Source organism: Entelurus aequoreus, linkage group LG07 (assembly GCF_033978785.1).
Source record: "Entelurus aequoreus isolate RoL-2023_Sb linkage group LG07, RoL_Eaeq_v1.1, whole genome shotgun sequence".
Classification (NCBI taxonomy): domain Eukaryota; kingdom Metazoa; phylum Chordata; class Actinopteri; order Syngnathiformes; family Syngnathidae; genus Entelurus; species Entelurus aequoreus.
The window spans coordinates 17,724,934-17,748,105 of NC_084737.1; the positions used below are offsets into that span (position 1 = coordinate 17,724,934).

General features: G+C 37.4%; 2 protein-coding genes across 3 annotated transcripts in view; both read right to left on the bottom strand.

The window, feature by feature from the left end:
• The window catches only part of LOC133653461 (F-box/WD repeat-containing protein 12-like), a 35,617-nt gene extending 16,803 nt beyond the window's left edge, over nt 1–18,814 (bottom strand). The window contains exons 1-10 of one of the 2 annotated variants that reach the window (XM_062052752.1): nt 18,637–18,814; nt 18,518–18,555; nt 18,284–18,450; nt 18,062–18,186; nt 12,628–12,834; nt 7,121–7,285; nt 5,086–5,296; nt 3,064–3,245; nt 1,684–1,814; nt 632–727 (exon numbers count right to left, since the gene is read on the bottom strand). In XM_062052752.1, coding sequence (XP_061908736.1) covers nt 632–727; nt 1,684–1,814; nt 3,064–3,245; nt 5,086–5,296; nt 7,121–7,285; nt 12,628–12,834; nt 18,062–18,186; nt 18,284–18,450; nt 18,518–18,555; nt 18,637–18,729 — 1,415 coding nt within the window. In that variant the 5' untranslated portion in view covers nt 18,730–18,814. The remainder of the gene's footprint in view (nt 1–631; nt 728–1,683; nt 1,815–3,063; nt 3,246–5,085; nt 5,297–7,120; nt 7,286–12,627; nt 12,835–18,061; nt 18,187–18,283; nt 18,451–18,517; nt 18,556–18,636) is intronic. The other variant, XM_062052751.1, reaches the window with a different exon arrangement.
• Nucleotides 1–23,172, bottom strand: part of LOC133653462 (protein Wnt-7a-like) — a 263,307-nt gene that overhangs the window by 215,958 nt on the left and 24,177 nt on the right. The gene's annotated exons all lie outside the window — the stretch shown is intronic.

Sequence of the window (23,172 nt, forward strand, 5' to 3'; positions counted from 1 at the left end):
GAACTATCTCGTGCGCACAGGAAACTTTTTATAAAGTTATAAAAAAATGTTTTTATTATATATATATATATATATATATATATATATATATATATATATATATATATATATATATATATATATATATATATATATATATATATATATATATATATATATATATATATATATATATATATACATATATATATATATATATATACATACATATTTTTTAGCCATGTATAAAAAAAAATATATATATACAATTTTTTTTTTTATAACTTTATAAAAAATTTCTCGTGCGCACGAGAAAGTTTCTCTTGCGCACAAGAAAGTGCATTTTAGAATTAAAATTAGAATTTAAAATTATACATTTTTTTTCACCCCTTGTCTCTTTAGGGGCTCCGTAGAGCCACACCACCCCATTAATGTTTTTATTTTGCAACATAAATCCAGTCAATTTACATAAATGTAAGTCATTGCACCCTTCCATCTGAGCCACGCCTCCCCATGAATGTTTTTATTTTGCAACATAAATCCAGTCAATTGGTTTGGGTTAAGAACGAGTTATAAAGAGTAACATTGGGATCCAGCCTTGGTCTTGTGATGACCCAGATGATGCATTATTATGAATAACGTCAGCACTCACGATGTGAAGGTGTACGCCTTTAAGACGTCTTTGCCGTTCTTCCCTTCGACGGCACCAACGATGCTGGAATAATCACAGCAGACGTGCGTGAAGCCTCTGGAAACACACAACAACATTGAAATCCATAACGTGGCTACACCTGGACATCGCGTGAGAGCCTGTAAAACATGATATCAAATCCACATTGTGGTATTTGACATGGAGCAATAATTTTTTTTCAGGGCCGATACTGATACCCATTATTAGTAGTCAAGGAGGCCGATAAGCAATATTTATTTACAGTAAAAGTTATTTAAAGATGGATATTGTGTGTCAGTAAACATCGGAACAAGTTGTTTTTTTTAACATTATTTTGTAGAAAAGATGGGACCAGTAGTGACATAATGTTTGATTTCTAAATATGGCAAATCTCCTGGGAAAAGTGGTCAAAAAATAACATTTCTCTCCATCACAATAACTCATCTACTCCATTTTATACACCTTTTTAACACTTTATGGATACATTGTAAGGTTTCCTCCTGAAATATTGTCAACATTGAAATAAAAACAATCCTGGGCTCCTTCACGTGCATTATAGTTGAGACATGTTTCCAGATGGCCGACATCATTTCTTCCTGGATGTTACAGAAAGTATGAGAATGTGTGAGCTGCTGCCTCACCTTCTTGACGTACTGTATATAATCATCTCCTATTTACACAAAGAGACATATTTTCTGTCGTCTTCATGTCCCTCCATCTCTGTCGCGTTATTTGATTGAATGACGGAACATGAAACTGGTGGTGCTCCTTTTAATGAGCCCACGCTCCGAGTCTTGCAAACAGAGGCTTGATTGTTTTAGTAGCGAAACAAAAACAATACAACTTTTCTCGTGCAGGGAAAACGAGCTGGTGCTTACTATTTATCTGTTAAATATAAACTACTGGTATCATATGTGTCGACACTGTATCTGCTGATGAGAAGGAAAAAGTCTGATACCGATATGAATGTCAAAATGTCAAATATAATCGGTCGCTCTCGAGTGTGTATGTCATATTGTAATGAAGAAGCACACCTGGACATGGTGTGAGATCCTCCTAGTAGATGATATCTGCTGTCCAGCGCCAATCCATCATCTCCGTCATGTCCCCAAGTCAGCACACGTAAGGAAAGGTCCTGAGACGCCGTTACTACACGGAAACTATCCTGGAGTTTGACAACACATTGATCATGTTTATAAACATACATCGTTCATATATGTGTGTGTATATATATATATATATATATATATATATATATATATATATATATATATATATATATATATATATATATATATATATATATATATATATATATATATATATATATATATACATATATATATATATGTGTGTGTGTATATATATATATGTATATATATATATATATATATATATATATATACATATATATATATATATATATATATATATGTGTATATATAGACATACATACATATACATATATGTGTATATATACAGTATATACATACATATATATGTATATACAGTATACATATATCCATACATACAAAACATACATACATATATGTATACTGTATATATATACATATACATACATAGTATATATACATATATACGTATTTATATACATATATACATACATATATATGTATATATACATACATATATATACTATACATATGTATATATATGTGTATATATACATACATGTATATATAATATATACAGTCAAGGTTTTTGTGGTTTATCCGTTATGAAGAGCAGAGAAACCTGCGAAACAGGCTTGTATGCATGAAATAGCCTCTGTGTTTTTTCCTGACCTAACGTAAATATATAATATATATATGCATAAATATATATATATATATATATATATATATATATATATATATATATATATATATATATATATATATATATACACATTAACAAAATATATACATATATATATATATACATACATGTATATATATACATATATAGAAAGAAATATATACATACGTATGTATTATGTATATATACATACATATATACTATATATGTATAAAATATATATGCATATATATGTATACATATATGTATATATATATTAATACATACATATATGTATACCTATACATATATACACACACATACATATATATATATATATACATACAAATATATATGTATTAAATACACATATATATACACACACACATATGTATTATATATATACACATATATATATATATATATATATATATATATATATATATATATATATATATATATATATATATATATATATATATATATATATATATATATATATATATACATATATATATACATACTGTATATATATATATATATATATATATATATATATATATATATATATATATATATATATATACATATCAATCATGGGGTTGAGGGGGTCTTACCACACACATGGACGTGATGGTCTTCATGTGTTCTTGATAGCTGGCGATCAATCCACCTTCGAGAGAGTACACCCACATTCGATGCTCAGCCGCCATCACCAGGACGCTGCTGTCCTTCGCCTCAAGGAGAATGTTGGAGGACGCGGTGTGTAGTTCCAGTGGGAAGGACGCCACCTGCTCAACTCCAGAGAAAATACTTTTTTTTAAAAACGCTTTCAATTCTGACTTCTGTATTTAAGTTAAAAATCAATAGAAGTGCATTTTAATGTTAAAGTCTTTACAGTCATGCTGCGACGTGTGACGGTGTAAAAACAAAAACTTGGAGCGTAGTTTTTGTCTGGCGCTTAATTGTGAAAAATAAACTACATCTCCCAAAATCCTCCGCGCAGTGCGGGCGTGGCAAAGAGGGGGCGTGGAACTCCGTAAGAAAAAAAACGACGTGTGTTCGTAGTCGATGAGAGGAATTGTTTTTCTGGACGTTTCCTGAAAATTTCATCAAAATTTGTCCATAACTGTTTGAGTAATGTTACAAACAACTGTTGAAAACACAACTTCTTTGGCGGAGGTAAGAAAGTCTGCCTTCTGCAAAGCAAAGCGCACCACTTTCGTCTCAAGTGTTTTTCCCAAAACAAAACAAAATAAATACATTTAATAATGTATAAAAGTAAAAAGTAGTCATCCAAATAATTACTTTATAAGGAGTATTTATTTATTTTTTATTTTCACTATTTATTGAAAGTAAATACTGAATAACTGGTAAATAACTTCAGATTTTTTAGTAGTTTCTTTTTTAAGAATACAAGCACACCAAACATAGTATACTCTAAGGCTGCAACTAACAACTAATTTGATAATTGATTAATCTGTCGATTATTACTTCAATTAATCGATTAATAATCGGATAAAAGAAAACAACTACATTTCTATCCTTTCCAGTATTTTATTGAAAAAAAAACACCATACTGGCACCATACTTATTTTGATTATTGTTTATCAGCTGTTTGTAAATGTTGCAGTTTATAAAAAAAAAAGAAAAAAAAAGACAAAATTAAAAAAAGTAGCCTCTGTGCATGCCCATAGCTTAGATCCAACGAATCAATGACTAAATTAATCGCCAACTATTTTTATAATCAATTTAATCGATTAGTTGTTGCAGCCCTAGTATACTATACTACAATATGTACCACAAAATGTGCATATTTTACAGTCACTTATGACATAATAACATGGCTAATGTTAGCATATGCTATTTTAACGATAAAAACAGCAACAAGTTCGCGCAAAATGCTTTTTCTCTATTTGGAAGTGGATTTTTTTTCGGCTGAAAAATGAACATTTCTACTGATACACACAATGATATAAATGTTGTTTTTCATACTTTGTAAGGAGTGTTCTGAAAATTAATAATGAATTATAGTTACTCGTTAATTTACCAACAAAAAAAAAAAGGTATTAGATCACTAAAGGAATTACTCATTAATGAGAGAGAAAGTAATTAATGCTTTACTTCAAAAGAAAAAAAGAAAATCTTCAAATGTCTGGCATATGCAGTTGAGAGACGTTTCATGAGAGCAGAGTGTGTGCGCCTTTAAAAGGCGGTGCCTGTTGCCAAGTGACATCAGCGAGAGCGCTCTCCGAGCAGCATTATAGCTCAGTGGTGTGTGTTAGCTTAGCAGCGTCATAGACGGCAGCTCTGTTGAATCTCTTCCCTGGATTGTGTTAGCGCTAGCTAATAAAGATAATGAATGTGCTTCCATGGCTGTAGTCTGCTTGTCCACACACTGGGTATTGTAGGAGCGGCAAGCTTGTCACTTCAATCATTGATTTGTTGTTCATTATTCCCTCGTAGTAGTAGTAGTGAGTGTGTGTGTATTACACGTTGTTTGCTGTGGGATGTTGCCTTCTTCTATTTGCTATCAAATAAAAGTAGTAAAAGTAAAAGTAGTGTTTGTTGGTCACAAAAGTACTCAAGTAAAATTATTTTGCGAAGGTGTCCACTGTTCACAACATGTCCCTGCTCACCTTGGACCTGAGACTTGTACTTGGACTTGTGGAGGCAGACTTGGAAGACGGAGAGGACTGCGGAGTTGCCGCCAGGCGGGCGGTGGATTGTGGCCAGCCTGGCAGACTGGCCGGGCATGAAAACGGCAGCCTGGCATCTGGAGACTGGCACCAGGTGGCACAGAGGGTCTTGGTCCTCACTCGGGGACGTCAGACTCTCTGCGTAGACCACCTGGAAACAAAACGTACACGGAACATCACAGATGTGGATGTTTCCACAGGTGTCCACTCATGCAGCATGGTATTGTTTGGAATGTGCGGCCATCTTGAGTTATCAATGCATTCTCGCGGTTGATTGGGTTCTAATAATATCAATAAGTGATGAATTTATCAAACAGGCATGATGGCCTAATAATAATTATGATAATAATACAAAATAAATAAATAACGAGAACATTGCTCCAAAGTGCGGCCGGGGGACCTTTTAATTTTTGAACGGCTCGCGGCACGTCCTAATATGATATATATTATAATATTACGAAAAACAAACATAAAAAACTGTTATTGCTCAAAAATATAATAATGAATCGCAATCAAAGTTGTTATGAATTATTCACATATTCATGGCTACAATTACTTTATATCAAATATTACTCTTTAAAAATATAATATATTTTGGTAATAATAATACAACAAAAAGGGCATAAAACAAACAAAAAGAAACCAAAAAAAACCAAAAACCGAGAATCGATGGATAGATCTGAAGTTGATCTAGAAATGTAAGTGTTGAAAGTAAAAAAATATAAAGTATTACCTATTTTTTACACTTTTATGAGTGGGGACCCTTCTGGGTCCCTGAGAATTTTAGTGGGATTTTGTTGAAACAGTCATTGCTCAAAAATAATAAGGAATCAAAATCAATGTTAATATGAATTATTGATCTATAAAAAGCTGCAATTACTTCACATCAAATATTACACTTAAAAATATTTTTTGAGGGAACATTTTGCTTTTTTTTTTTTTTTTGCCATAAAAAACAGACTAAAACGGAATAAAACATACAGAAAAAAGTCAATAGTTTATATTGACGGAATGATCTGAAGTTGATCTACAGATCAGTCAAACAACTGGCGTGTAAAAAGTACAATACTTACAGTATAAACACTTTGTAGGACTCAACAAAAGACAAGATTTAATGGTAAGGACTACTTCCTGACTACGGCAACACACCCAGGACAAACTGAAAATAATGCATACTTGCAAATGAAACTCAGAAGAAAACTAAATATAACAAGTTATTATCACTCACTCTTAAATGAGAATACAATACATATATTTCCACATCTAAGTGTGTACAACATGAGAATAAAATACATATATTTCCACATCTGAGTGTGTACAACATGAGAATAAAATATATATGTTTCCACATCTAAGTGTGTACATGAGAATAAAATACATATATTTCCACGTCCGAGTGTGTACAACATGAGAATAAAATAAATATGTTTCCACATCTAAGTGTGTACAACACGAGAATAAAATTAATATATTTCCACATCTGAGTGTGTACCACATGATAATAAAATAAATGTTTCCACATCTGAGTGTGTACAACATGAGAATAAAATAAATATATTTCCACATCTGAGTGTGTACAACATGAGAATAAAATAAATATATTTCCACATCTAAGTGTGTACAACATGAGAATAAAATACATATATGTTTCCACATCTGAGTGTGTACAACATGAGAATAAAATAAATATGTTTCCACATCTGAGTGTGTACAACATGAGAATAAAATAAATATATTTCCACATCTGAGTGTGTACAACATGAGAATAAAATAAATATATTTCCACATCTAAGTGTGTACAACATGAGAATAAAATATATATGTTTCCACATCTAAGTGTGTACAACTTGAGAATAAAATAAATATATTTCCACATCTAAGTGTGTACAACTTGAGAATAAAATAAATATATTTCCACATCTAAGTGAGTGACAACATGGGAATAAAATAAATATATTTCCACATGATGACATACCTTTGGACTAAAGTCAAGGTGGTCTTTGTGTCCAGCCATGATCCAGTTCTTGTCAGGTGATATCAGGACTATGTTGACCTTGAAAGTGTCTGATATCATCAAAGTGGACCTCTGACTCAGACTGGGTGCACTTAGTGTGACCAAGTTACCCTGATTGGTTCCCACCTGCATGGAGATATGAAGATGGATAATGTTGGATGTCACACAGAGATAGAAGATTGATCATGTTGGATGCCACACGGAGATATGAAGACGGATAATGCTGGATCTAACATTGAAATATGAAGATGGATAATGTTGGACGTCACAGAGAGATATGAAGATGGATAATGTTGGATGTCACACGGAGATATGAAGATGGATAATGTTGGATGTCACACAGATATTAGGATGGATAATGTTGGAAGCCACACAGCGATATGAAGATGGATATGTTGGATGTCACACAGAGATATGAAGATGGATATGTTGGATGTCACACGGAGATATGAAGATGGATATGTTGGATGTCACACAGAGATATGAAGATGGATATTGCTGGATGTCACACGGAGATATGAAGATAGATAGATAGATAGATAGATAGATAGATAGATAGATAGATAGATAGATAGATAGATAGATAGATAGCTAGCTAGCTCCAATGATTCTGCGGCAGTTTACGAACTATAAGCCCTAAACCCCCCAGGCCCTGAATGACCGGACTCTCGCTCAGGGCCTCAACACCCATTACTGTCGTCATGAACGGCCTTCAGCTCATCGAAGCCATGTTCCCCCCACCATCACCTTCCCCACCAATGCCAGCACTTCATTAAAGGAGTTAAAGGACTCCAAGGACATCACAGGACTGTAAAGGCCCTCTCCATCAAAGAAGAGGATGTACGCCGGCAGTTCTTGAAGCTGAATACGCGGAAGGCCCCCGGGCCGGATGGTGTCTCCCCCTCCACTCTCAGACACTGTGCGGACCAGCTGGCTCCTGTCTTCACTGACATTTTTAACACCTCTCTGGAGCTATGCCGCGTGCCGTCCTGCTTTAAGACCTCCACCATTGTCCCCGTCCCCAAGAAAGCACGGATCACAGGACTAAATGACTACAGGCCGGTCGCGCTGACGTCTGTGGTCATGAAGTCCTTTGAGCGCTTGGTCCTGCCCCACCTCAAGGACATCACCGCCCCCCTCCTGGACCCACTGCAGTTCGCCTATAGAGCCAACAGGTCTGGGGATGATGCAGTGAACCTGGCCCTCCACTTCATCCTGGAGCATCTGGACTCCCCAGGAACCTACGCTAGGATCCTGTTTGTGGACTTCAGCTCTGCCTTCAACACCATCCTCCCTGGACTGCTACGAGACAAGCTCTACCAGCTCAGCGTGCCCGACTCCCTCTGCAGTTGGATCAATGACTTCCTGACAGACCGAAGACAGCACGTGCGGCTGGGGAAGATTGTCTCGGACAGTCGAACCACGAACACTGGTACTCCTCAGGGCTGTGTACTCTCCCCCTGTATACAAACTGCTGCACCTCCAGTCACCAGTCCGTAAAACTGCTCAAGTTTGCGGATGACACCACCCTCATCGGGCTCATCTCGAATGGCGATGAGTCCGCCTACAGGAGAGAGGTGGACCGGCTGACGTCCTGGTGCAGCCTCAACAACCTGGAGCTGAACGCCCAGAAAACAGTGGAGATGATCATGGACTTCAGGAAAGTCACAGCCCCACCATCCCCCCTCACCCTGATTGACTCTTCCACCCCCGTCCCCATTCTGGACTCCTTCCGTTTCTTGGGCACCACCATCACCCAGGACCTCAAGTGGGAGCCGACCATCAGCTCCCTCATCAAGAAGGCCCAGCAGAGGATGTACTTCCTGCGGCAGCTGAGGAAACTTAAGGTGCCGACCGAGATGCTGGTGCAGTTTTACTCAGCCATCATAGAGTCCATCCCGACCTCCTCCATCACCATGTGGTTCCCCGGCGCCACAGTCCAGGATAAGCATAGACTGCAGCGCATCGTACATGCTGCTGAGAAGGTGATTGGCTGCAAGCTCCCATCCCTCCAGGACTTGTTCTCCTCCAGGACCAGGAGGCGTGTGGGTCGGATCACAGCTGACTCTTCTCACCCTGGACACAAACTATTCTACCCTCTCCCCTCAGGCAGGAGACTACGCTCCATCCAGACCCACACCTCCCGCCACCTGAACAGTTTTTTCCCCTCGGCCATCAGGCAAATGAACAATAACTCCTAGCAGTAGCTCCTTGAATTCCTTCTAAGTCTATGACATGATCTGATAGCTCAGTTACCGCTCTTTTTATTACCAAATATGTGTTATGTGTTTTATGTTGCACGATTGCACCAAGAAAAATTCCTAGTTTGTGAACCCGTTCTCAAACAATGGCAATAAAACTATTCTGATTCTGATAATGTTGGATGTCACATAGAGATATGAAGATAGATAATGTTGGATGTCACACGTAGATATAAAGATGGATAATGTTGGATGTCACACGGAGATATGAAGATGGATAATATTGGATGTCACACAGCTATTAGGATGGATAATGTTGGATGCCACCCAGAGATTTGAAGATGGATATGTTGGATGTCACAAAGAGATATGAACATGGATATTGTTGGATGTCACACAGAGATATTAAGATGGATAATGTTGGATGTCACACGGAGATATGAAGATAGATAATGTTGGATGTCACATGTAGATATAAAGATGGATAATGTTGGATGTCACACGGAGATATGAAGATGGATAATATTGGATGTCACACAGCTATTAGGATGGATAATGTTGGATGCCACCCAGAGATTTGAAGATGGATATGTTGGATGTCACAAAGAGATATGAACATGGATATTGTTGGATGTCACACGGAGATATTAAGATGGATAATGTTGGATGTCACACGAAGATATGAAGATGGATAATGTTGGACGTAACACGGAGATATGAAGATGGATAATGTTGGATGTCACACAGATATTAGGATGATTAATGTTGGATGCCACACGGAGATATGAAGATGGATAATGTTGGATGTCACACAGAGATATGAAGATGGATAATGTTGGATGTCACACAGATATTAGGATGGATAATGTTGGATGCCACACGGAGATATGAAGATGGATAATGTTGGATGTCACACAGAGATATGAAGATGGATAATGTTGGTTGTCACATGGAGATATGAAGATGGATAATGTTGGTTGTCACATGGAGATATGAAGATGGATAATGTTGGTTGTCACATGGAGATATGAAGATGGATAATGTTGGTTGTCACATGGAGATATGAAGATGGATAATGTTGGATGTCACACACAGAGATATGAAGATGGATAATGTTGGATGTCACAGGGAGATATGAAGATGGATAATGTTGGACGTCACACACAGAGATATGAAGATGGATAATGTTGGATGTCACATGGAGATATGAAGATGGATAATGTTGGACGTCACACACAGAGATATGAAGATGGATAATGTTGGATGTCACACGGAGATATGAAGATGGATAATGTTGGATGTCACACGGAGATATGAAGATGGATAATGTTGGACGTCACACAGAGATATGAAGATGGATAATGTTGGATGTCACACGGAGATATGAAGATGGATAATGTTGGATGTCACACGGAGATATGAAGATGGATAATGTTGGACGTCAGACGGAGATATGAAGATAGATAATGTTGGATGTCACACGGAGATATGAATATAGATAATGTTGGATGTCACACGGAGATATGAAGATGGATAATGTTGGATGTCACACAGAGATATGAAGATGGATAATGTTGGATGTCACACGGAGATATGAAGATGGATAATGTTGGATGTCACACAGAGATATGAAGATGGATAATGTTGGATGTCACACGGAGATATGAAGATGGATAATGTTGGATGTCACACGGAGATATGAAGATGGATAATGTTGGACGTCAGACGGAGATATGAAGATAGATAATGTTGGATGTCACACGGAGATATGAATATAGATAATGTTGGATGTCACACTGAGATATTAAGATGGATAATGTTGGATGTCACACGGAGATATGAAAATGGATAATGTTGGATGTCACACGGAGATATGAAAATAGATAATGTTGGATGTCACACGGATATATGAAAATAGATAATGTTGGATGTCACACGGAGATATGAAGATAGATAATGTTGGATGTCACACGGAGATATGAAGATAGATAATGTTGGATGTCACACGGAGATATGAAGATAGATAATGTTGGATGTCACACGGAGATATGAAGATGGATAATGTTGGATGTCACACAGAGATATGAGGATGGATATTGTTGGATGTCACACGGAGGTATGAAGATGGATAATGTTGGATGTCACACACCGAGAGACTGGATATGAAGATGGATAATGTTGGATGTCACATGTAGATATGAATGATGTTGGATGTCACACACAGAGAGACTGGATATGAAGATGGTTAATGTTGGATGTCACATGGAGATATGAATGATGTTGGATGTCACATGGAAAGATGGATAATGTTGGATGTCTCTCACACACAGAGACCAGATATGAAGATGGATTATGGTGGATGTCACATGGAAAGATGGATAATGTTGGATGTCACATGCAGAGAGACCAGATATGAAGATGGATAATGTTGGATGTCACATTGAGATCTGAATAATGTTGGATGTCATCATGGAAAGATGGACAATGTAGGATGTCTCACACACGCACGCACTAACGCACACACACACACATACAGACCAGATAGCAAGATGGATAATGTTGGATGTCACATGGAAAGATGGATAATGTTGGATGTCACATAGAAAGATGGATAATGTTTGATGTCACACACAGAGAGACCAGGGAGGACACTCACGGAGAGGAACCAGATGGATAATGTTGGAAGTCACATGGAAAGATGGATAATGTTGGATGTCACATGGAAAGATGGATAATGTTGGATGTCACATGGAAAGATGGATAATGTTGGATGTCACATGGAAAGATGGATAATGTTGGATGTCACACACAGAGAGACCAGGGAGGACACTCACGGAGAGGAACCAGATGGATAATGTTGGAAGTCACATGGAAAGATGGATAATGTTGGATGTCACATGGAAAGATGGATAATGTTGGATGTCACATGGAAAGATGGATAATGTTGGATGTCACATGGAAAGATGGATAATGTTGGATGTCACACACAGAGAGACCAGGGAGGACACTCACGGAGAGGAACCAGATGGATAATGTTGGAAGTCACATAGAGATATAATGTTGGATGTCGCGCACACACACACACACACACACACACACACACACACACACACACACACACACACACACACACACACACAGACACACACACACACACAGACACACACACACACACACACACACACACACACACACACACACACACACACACACACACACACACACACACACACACACACACACACACACACACACATGGAGACTCACGGAGAGGAAGCAGTCCTGGTCCTTGTTAAAGAGCAGCAGTGTGCAGTGTGTAGAAGCAGTGTGATAGAGCGCCACCTCCTGGCCAGTGAGCGCCTGCCACACCTTGATGTCACCTGAGGAGTCTGCAGTCGCCACAAAGTCTCCTCGCTCGTCCTTCGTCACGCAGGTCAAAGGTCGCTGCTGCTGGCCACACCACAGCTGCTCGCCCTGACAGGAAACACATGTCCTTTAAGACCAGGTCTTCATTGCAGATGATTGACACAACTGATACTGCCAGGCAGGTTTTTCAGGGCCGATACTGATACTGATTATTATTAGTCGTCAATATGGGGCAGTGACATCGCACATCATTCGTTAATATGTGGCGGTGATATTGCACATCATTCGTTAATATGGGGCGGTGATATCACACACCATTCGTTAATATGGGGCGGTGATTTCGCACATCATTTGTTAATATGGGGCAGTGATATCACACATCATTCGTTAATATGGGGCGGTGATATCGCACATCATTAGTTAATATTGTGTGGTGATATTGCACATCATTTGTTTAAATGGGGCGGTGATATTGCACATAATTAGTTAATATGGTGTGGTGATATTGCACATCATTTGTTAATATGGGGCGGTGATATTGCACATCATTCGTTAATATGGGGCAGTGGCATCACACATCATTTATTAATATGGGGCGGTGATATCGCACATCATTCACTATTATGGGGCGGTGATATCACACATCATTTGTTAATATGAGTCTGTGATATCGCACATCATTCGTTAATATGGGGAGGTGATATCGCACATCATTAGTTAATATGGGGCGGTGATATCGCACACCATTTGTTAATATGGGGCGGTGATATCGCACATCATTTGTTAATATGAGGCTGAGATATCACACATCATTTGTTAATATGGGGAGGTGATATCGCACATCATTAGTTAATATGGGGCGGTGATATCGCACACTATTCGTTAATATGGGGCTGTGATATCACACATCATTCGTTAATATGGGGCAGTGATATCGTACATCTTTCGTTAATATGTGGCGGTGATATCGCACATCATTAGTTAATATGTGGTGGTGATATCACACATCATTAGTTAATATATGGCGGAGATATCGCACATCATACGTTAATATAGGACGGTGATATCGCACATCATTAGTTAATATGGGGCGGTGATATCGCACATCATTAGTTAATATGGGGCAATTATATCGCACATCATTAGTTAATATGGGGCGGTGATATCGCACATCATTAGTTAATATATGGTGGTGATATCGCACATTGTTAGTTAATATGTGGCCCTGATATCGCACATCACTAGTTAATATGGGGCTGTAATATCGCACATAATTCGTTAATATGAGGCGGTGATATCACACATCGTTCGTTAATATGGGGTGGTGATATCGCACATCGTTAGTTAATATGTGGCCGTGATATCGCACATCACAAGTTAATATGGGGCTGTAATATCGCACATCATTCGTTAATATGAGGCGGTGATATCGCACATCGTTCGTTAATATGGGGCGGTGATATCGCAGATCATATGTTAATATGGGGCAATGATATCGCACATAATTCGTTAATGTGTGGTGGTGATATCGCAAATCATTCGTTAATATGGGGCAGTGATATCGCACATCATTAGTTAATACGGGGCTTTGATACTGCACATCATTAGTTAATATGGTGTGGTGATATCGCACATTATTCGTTAATATGGGGCGGAGATATCATACATCATTCGTTAATATGGGGCGGTGGTATCACACATCATTCATTAATATGGGGCGGTGATATCGCACATCATTAGTTAATATGAGGCTGCAATATGGCACATCATTAGTTAATATGGGGCGGTGATACCGCACATCATTTGTTAATATTGGGCGGTAATATCGCACATCATTAGTTAATATGGGGCGGTGATACAACACACGATTAGTTAATATGGGGCGGCGATATCGCACATCATACGTTAATACGTGGCGGGGATATAGCACACGATTAGTTAATATGGGGCGGTGATATCGCACACTATTCGTTAATATGGGGCTGTGATATCGCACATCATTCGTTAATATGGGGCAGTGATATCGCACATCATTCGTTAATATGTGGCGTGATATCGCACATCATTAGTTAATATGTGGTGGTGATATCACACATCATTAGTTAATATATGGCGGAGATATCGCACATCATACGTTAATATAGGACGGTGATATCGCACATCATTAGTTAATATGGGGCGGTGATATCGCACATCATTAGTTAATATGGGACAATTATATCGCACATCATTAGTTAATATGGGGCGGTGATATCGCACACCATTAGTTAATATATGGTGGTGATATCGCACATTGTTAGTTAATATGTGGCCGTGATATCGCACATCACTAGTTAATATGGGGCTGTAATATCGCACATAATTCGTTAATATGAGGCGGTGATATCGCACATCGTTCGTTAATATGGGGTGGTGATATCGCACATCGTTAGTTAATATGTGGCCGTGATATCGCACATCACAAGTTAATATGGGGCTGTAATATCGCAGATCATATGTTAATATGGGGCAATGATATCGCACATCATTCGTTAATATGTGGTGGTGATATCGCAAATCATTCGTTAATATGGGGCAGTTATATCGCACATCATTAGTTAATACGGGGCTTTGATACTGCACATCATTAGTTAATATGGTGTGGTGATATCGCACATTATTCGTTAATATGGGGCGGAGATATCGTACATAATTTGTTAATATGGGGCGGTGGTATCACACATCATTCATTAATATGGGGCGGTGATATCGCACATCATTAGTTAATATGAGGCTGCAATATGGCACATCATTAGTTAATATGGGGCGGTGATACCGCACATCATTTGTTAATATTGGGCGGTAATATCGCACATCATTAGTTAATATGGGGCGGTGATATAGCACACGATTAGTTAATATGGGGCGGCGATATCGCACATCATACATTAATATGTGGCGGTGATATAGCACACGATTAGTTAATATGGGGCGGTGATATCGCACACTATTCGTTAATATGGGGCTGTGATATCGCACATCATTCGTTAATATGGGGCAGTGATATCGCACATCATTCGTTAATATGTGGCGGTGATATCGCACATCATTAGTTAATATGTGGTGGTGATATCACACATCATTAGTTAATATATGGCGGAGATATCGCACATCATACGTTAATATAGGACGGTGATATCGCACATCATTAGTTAATATGGGGCGGTGATATCGCACATCATTAGTTAATATATGGTGGTGATATCGCACATTGTTAGTTAATATGTGGCCGTGATATCGCACATCACTAGTTAATATGGGGCTGTAATATCGCACATAATTCGTTAATATGAGGCGGTGATATCGCACATTGTTCGTTAATATGGGGTGGTGATATCGCACATCGTTAGTTAATATGTGGCCGTGATATCGCACATCACAAGTTAATATGGGGCTGTAATATCGCACATCATTCGTTAATATGAGGCGGTGATATCGCACATCGTTCGTTAATATGGGGCGGTGATATCGCAGATCATATGTTAATATGGGGCAATGATATCGCACATAATTCGTTAATATGTGGTGGTGATATCGCAAATCATTCGTTAATATGGGGCAGTGATATCGCACATCATTAGTTAATACGGGGCTTTGATACTGCACATCATTAGTTAATATGGTGTGGTGATATCGCACATTATTCGTTTATATGGGGCGGAGATATCGTACATCATTCGTTAATATGGGGCGGTGGTATCACACATCATTCATTAATATGGGGCGGTGATATCGCACATCATTAGTTAATATGAGGCTGCAATATGGCACATCATTAGTTAATATGGGGCGGTGATACCGCACATCATTTGTTAATATTGGGCGGTAATATCGCACATCATTAGTTAATATGGGGCGGTGATATAACACACGATTAGTTAATATGGGGCGGCGATATCGCACATCATACGTTAATATGTGGCGGTGATATAGCACACGATTAGTTAATATGGGGCGGTGATATCGCACACTATTCGTCAATATGGGGCTGTGATATCGCACATCATTCGTTAATATGGGGCAGTGATATCGCACATCATTCGTTAATATGTGGTGGTGATATCGCACATCATTAGTTAATATGTGGTGGTGATATCACACATCATTAGTTAATATATGGCGGAGATATCGCACATCATACGTTAATATAGGACGTGATATCGCACATCATTAGTTAATATGGGGCGGTGATATCGCACATCATTAGTTAATATGGGACAATTATATCGCACATCATTAGTTAATATGGGGCGGTAATATCGCACATCATTAGTTAATATATGGTGGTGATATCGCACATTGTTAGTTAATATGTGGCCGTGATATCGCACATCACTAGTTAATATGGGGCTGTAATATCGCACATAATTTGTTAATATGAGGCGGTGATATCGCACATCGTTCGTTAATATGGGGTGGTGATATCGCACATCGTTAGTTAATATGTGGCCGTGATATCGCACATCACAAGTTAATATGGGGCTGTAATATCGCACATCATTCGTTAATATGAGGCGGTGATATCGCACATTGTTCGTTAATATGGGGCGGTGATATCGCAGATCATATGTTAATATGGGGCAATGATATCGCACATCATTCGTTAATATGTGGTGGTGATATCGCAAATCATTCGTTAATATGGGGCAGTGATATCGCACATCATTAGTTAATACGGGGCTTTGATACTGCACATCATTAGTTAATATGGTGTGGTGATATCGCACATTATTCGTTTATATGGGGCGGAGATATCGTACATCATTCGTTAATATGGGGCGGTGGTATCACACATCATTCATTAATATGGGGCGGTGATATCGCACATCATTAGTTAATATGAGGCTGCAATATGGCACATCATTAGTTAATATGCGGCGGTGATACCGCACATCATTTGTTAATATTTGGCGGTAATATCGCACATCATTAGTTAATATGGGGCGGTGATATAACACACGATTAGTTAATATGGGGCGGCGATATCGCACATCATACGTTAATATGTGGCGGTGATATAGCACACGATTAGTTAATATGGGGCGGTAATATCGCACATCATTCACTATTATGGGGCGGTGATATCGCACATAATTTGTTAATAAGAGGCTGCGATATCGCACATAATTTGTTAATATGAGGCTGCGATATCGCACATCATTAGTTAATATGTGGCGGTGATATCGCACATGATTAGTTAATATGTGGCGGTGATATCGCACATAATCCGTTAATAGAGAGTAATAACGTGACAACTGAAGTGTATTTGTATTATTTAGAAGAAATGTTTACTGACAGTTTGGACGTTCCAAGCTCGGACCGAACCGTCAGTGGCAGCACTGCAGACCGTGGAAGATGTGCTCCATGGGTCGGGACTTCCGGGTGAGTTCACCTGCAGGTAGACCACGCCCACTATGCTCCCTGACGGACGACAGTTTCATCAAAGGAGAACACAAAGTTGCCGCAACGGTTGACCGTCTCAAAAAGGCGGGAGAAGCCTGTTTGAGAGCGGACTCACCTGTGTGACCCCGGAGACTTTTACAGGTGTAGCCTCCACTCCGTCCGTCCTTCATCTCCTTCTCCAAGCAGGACCGTCGCAGGAAGTATTTCTTCCAGGAGCGGTTGACGTGCGAGCTGGACAACACCACCTGGCTGCAGAACAACCATCGCTGCAGACACAACCTCCTGCCAGGTGAGGGGAACATCCGGGTTACAGCCGGAAGGAAGCCCGCAGAAGAAGAAGACGACATACCTCCATAACCACTGAGTCTCAGCAGCATCCTGCCAGTCCTACAAAACATCACACGTCATGTCGTCGTCGTCGTTGTTCTTGTTGTTCGGAGCTACTTCGGCATTCCGCCTGCTGCTTACCTTACAAACTCCGGACGCGCTGATTAAGTCCTCCACGGGGAGGAAAGTGAAAATGTGAAGGAGACAGTCACTGATTAACGTCTGGGGGTTCATGCCGAACTTCCGCCGTCAGCAGCCGTCACGTACCAGCGTCTTCAAGCGTCTTGTAGATGACGCAACAACCAGGAAGTACAGGCTTGCAGGCGTGCGAGCTGCCGCTAGATGTCGCCAGAGTATAGGGAAAGCGACTAGGGGGCGCTCCTTTGTTATTCTATATTATACATTGTTTATTATTATATATTATAATTTTTTATTGTTTATTATTATATATTATACATTGTTTATTATTATATATTATACATTGTTTATTGTTTATTATTATATATTATACATTGTTTATTTTTATATATTGTACATTGTTTATTGTTTATTATTATATATTACACATTGTTTATTATTATATATTATACATTGTTTATTTTTATATATTATACATTTCTTATTGTTTATTATTATATATTATACATTGTTTATTGTTTATTATTCTATATTAGACATTGTTTATTATTCTATATTAGACATTGTTTATTGTTTATTATTCTATACTAGACATTGTTTATTATTCTATATTAGACAGTGTTTATTATTCTATATTAGACATTTTTAATTCTATATTAGACATTTTTTATTGTTTATTATTCTATATTAGACATTGTTTATTATTCTATATTAGACATTGTATATTATTCTACATTAGACATTGTTAATTCTATATTAGACATTGTTTATTGTTTATTATTCTCTATTAAACATTGTTTATTATTCTATATTAGACATTGTTTATTGTTTATTATTCTATATTAGACAGTGTTTATTATTCTATATTAGACAGTGTTTATTATTCTATATTAGACATTGTTTATTGTTTATTAATTCTATGTTAGACAGTGTTTATTATTGTATATTAGACATTGTTTATTATTGTATATTAGACATTGTTTATTGTTTATTATTCTATATTAGACAGTGTTTATTATTCTACATTAGACATTGTTTATTGTTTATTATTCTATATTGGACATTGTTTATTATTCTATATTATACATTGCTTATTGTTTATTATTCTATACTAGACATTGTTTATTATTCTATATTAGACAGTGTTTATTATTCTATTATAGACATTGTTAATTCTATATTAGACATTGTTTATTGTTTATTATTCTCTATTAGACATTGTTTATTATTCTATATTAGACATTGTTTATTGTTTATTATTCTATATTAGACCGTGTTTATTATTCTACATTAGACATTGTTTATTGTTTATTATTCTATATTGGACATTGTTTATTATTCTATATTAGACATTGTTTATTATTCATATTAGACACTGTTTATTGTTTTTTATTATATATTAGACATTGTTTATTGTTTTTTATTATATATTAGACATTGTTTATTGTTTATTATTCTATATCAAACAGTGTTTATTATCTTATATTAGACATTGTTTATTATTGCATATTAGACATTGTTTATTATTCTATATTAGACAGTGTTTATTATTCATTTTAGACATTGTTTACTGTTTATTATTTTATATTAGACATTGTTTATAATTCTATATTAGACATTTTTTATTGTTTATTATTCTATAGTAGACATAGTTTATTAATCTATATTAGACATTGTTTATTATTCTATATAAGACATTGTTTATTATTCTGTATTAGACATTGTTTATCATTATATATTAGATGTTGTTTATTGTTCTATATTAAACATGTTTTATTATTCTATGTGAGATATTGTTTATTATTCTATATTAGACATAGTTTATTATTCTATATTATACATTGTTTATTATTCTATATTAGACATTGTTTATTATTCTATATTAGACATTGTTTATTGTTTATTATTCTATATTAGACATTGTTTATTATTCTGTATTAGACATTGTTTATCATTATATATTAGATGTTGTTTATTATTCTATATTAGACATCGTTTATTACTCTACATTCGACATTGTTTATTATTCTCTATTAAATTATTATTATTATTATTATTATTATTTATTATGATTCTATATTAGACATTGTTTATGATTCTATATTAGACATTACTTATTATTCTATATTCAATAATGTTTATTATTCTATATTAGACACTGTTTATTATTCTATATTCAACATTGTTTATTATTCTATGTTAGTCATTGTTTATTGTTTCATTATTTTGTATTAGACATTGTTTATTTTTCTATATTTGACACTATTATTGTTTATTATTCCATCATTTTCATCATATGTATAGATCATAATCATTTTGTAATGTCACCACAGATCCAGCAGAGGGTGCTGTGGTGAAAAAAGACATGTTGCTTGACAAAATAATTCATCAAGTTTGTTGGTGCCGTATCTCCCTGTCATTGTCTCTGCTCTGTGGTGCAGCCAGGGTAGTCCCTCTGCTCCAAGTTGCCATGGAAACAGCATAATGACTTTTTTGTTGGTTTTATTGGGCTTGGTGTGGTGTGGGAGGGGGACGGAGGGTGCACACACACAATCATTTGTGCTTCGTGTTGCTAGGCAACAACAGGAAAAATAACCCTTGCTCTGTAAAATGTTCTCATCTTGAAAAAGTTAATTCATAAAAATATGTTCTTAGTCTTGTTTGTCAACTTGTGTTGTTTGACAAGAAGCTGAGTTACAAAAATCACAGAATATGTCTGACTTAGTCGTGTTTAATACACTTTCTAACCTGCTGGAATGTTCACTTCCTCCTTGGAGAACATCCAATCACACCCTTTAAGACCTTGCCATGGTGGTCAATTTACGCCCACCCTCTTGGGGACGGATTTTTTTTCACGCCCCCCCCTTTTCGGACATAATTATTTTCACGCTCCCCTTTATTCCCCCCCCTTTGGGGACAGATTATTTTTCACGCCTCCCTTTCGGGACATCATTTTTTTACGCCCCCCTTTTTCACTCTTCCCCTTTAAGGACATCCTTTTTTCACTCCCCCTTTAGGGACGGATATTATTTTTCACGCCCCACTTTGGGGACATAATGTTTTTTCACGCTCACCCTTCAGGTACAGATTATTATTCCACACCCCTCTTTGTGGGGACAGATTTTTTTTCACACTTCCCTCCCTTTGAGGACAGATTCTTTTTCACGCCCCCCTTTGGAGGACATCATTTTTTTCACGCTCACCCTTTAGGAACAGATTTTTTTTTTTACGCTTCCCCTTTAGGGACATCATTTTTTCACTCCCCCTCCATTTGAGGACAGATTATTTTTCACGCCCCCCTTTGCGGACACAATTTTTTTCCACGCTCCACCTTTAACTATGGATTTTTTTTCACACCCCCCTTTGGGGACATATAGTTTTTCATGCTCCCCCTTTAGGTACAGAGTTTTTTACGCCCCCCTTTGTGGAGAAACATTTTTTTCACTCTTCCCCTTTAGGGACATAATTTTTTCACGACCCCCCTTTGGGGACAGATTATTTTTCACGCCTCCCTTTCGGGACATCATTTTTTTACGCCCCCTTTTTCACTCTTCCCCTTTAAGGACATCCTTTTTTCACTCCCCCTTTAGGGACGGATATTATTTTTCACGCCCCACTTTGGGGACATAATGTTTTTTCACGCTCACCCTTTAGGTACAGATTATTATTCCACACCCCTCTTTGTGGGGACAGATTTTTTTTCACACTTCCCTCCCTTTGAGGACAGATTCTTTTTCACGCCCCCCTTTGGAGGACATCATTTTTTTTCACGCTCACCCTTTAGGAACAGATTTTTATTTTTACGCTTCCCCTTTAGGGACATCATTTTTTCACTCCCCCTCCATTTGAGGACAGATTATTTTTCACGCCCCCCTTTGCGGACACAATTTTTTTCCACGCTCCACCTTTAAGTATGGATTTTTTTTCACACCCCCCTTTGGGGACATATAGTTTTTCATGCTCCCCCTTTAGGGACAGAGTTTTTTACGCCCCCCTTTGTGGAGAAACATTTTTTTCACTCTTCCCCTTTAGGGACATAATTTTTTCACGACCCCCCTTTGGGGACAGATTATTTTTCACGCCTCCCTTTCGGGACATCATTTTTTTTACGCCCCCCCTTTTTCACTCTTCCCCTTTAAGGACATCCTTTTTTTCACCCTCCCTTTTACGACCTGAATTTTTTAACGCTCCCCCTTTGTGGGGACAAACATTTTTCACGCTCCATCTTTAAGGACGGACGTTTTTCATGCCCCACCTTTGAGGACAGATTCTTTTTCACGCCCACCTTTGGGGACATTATTTTTTCCCCGCTTCCCCTTTCGGGGCGGAATGTTTTCACATGCCCCCTTTGGGGACAGACTATTTTTCACGCACCACTTTGGGAACATAATTTTTTTCACGTTCCCCCTTTAGGTACAAATTTCATTAATGCCCCCTTTGTGGGGAATTAATTTTTTTATGCTCCCCTTTAAGGACGGAATTTTTAAACGCTCCCGCTTTGTGGGGACAAACATTTTTCACGCTCTCTCTTTAGGGACG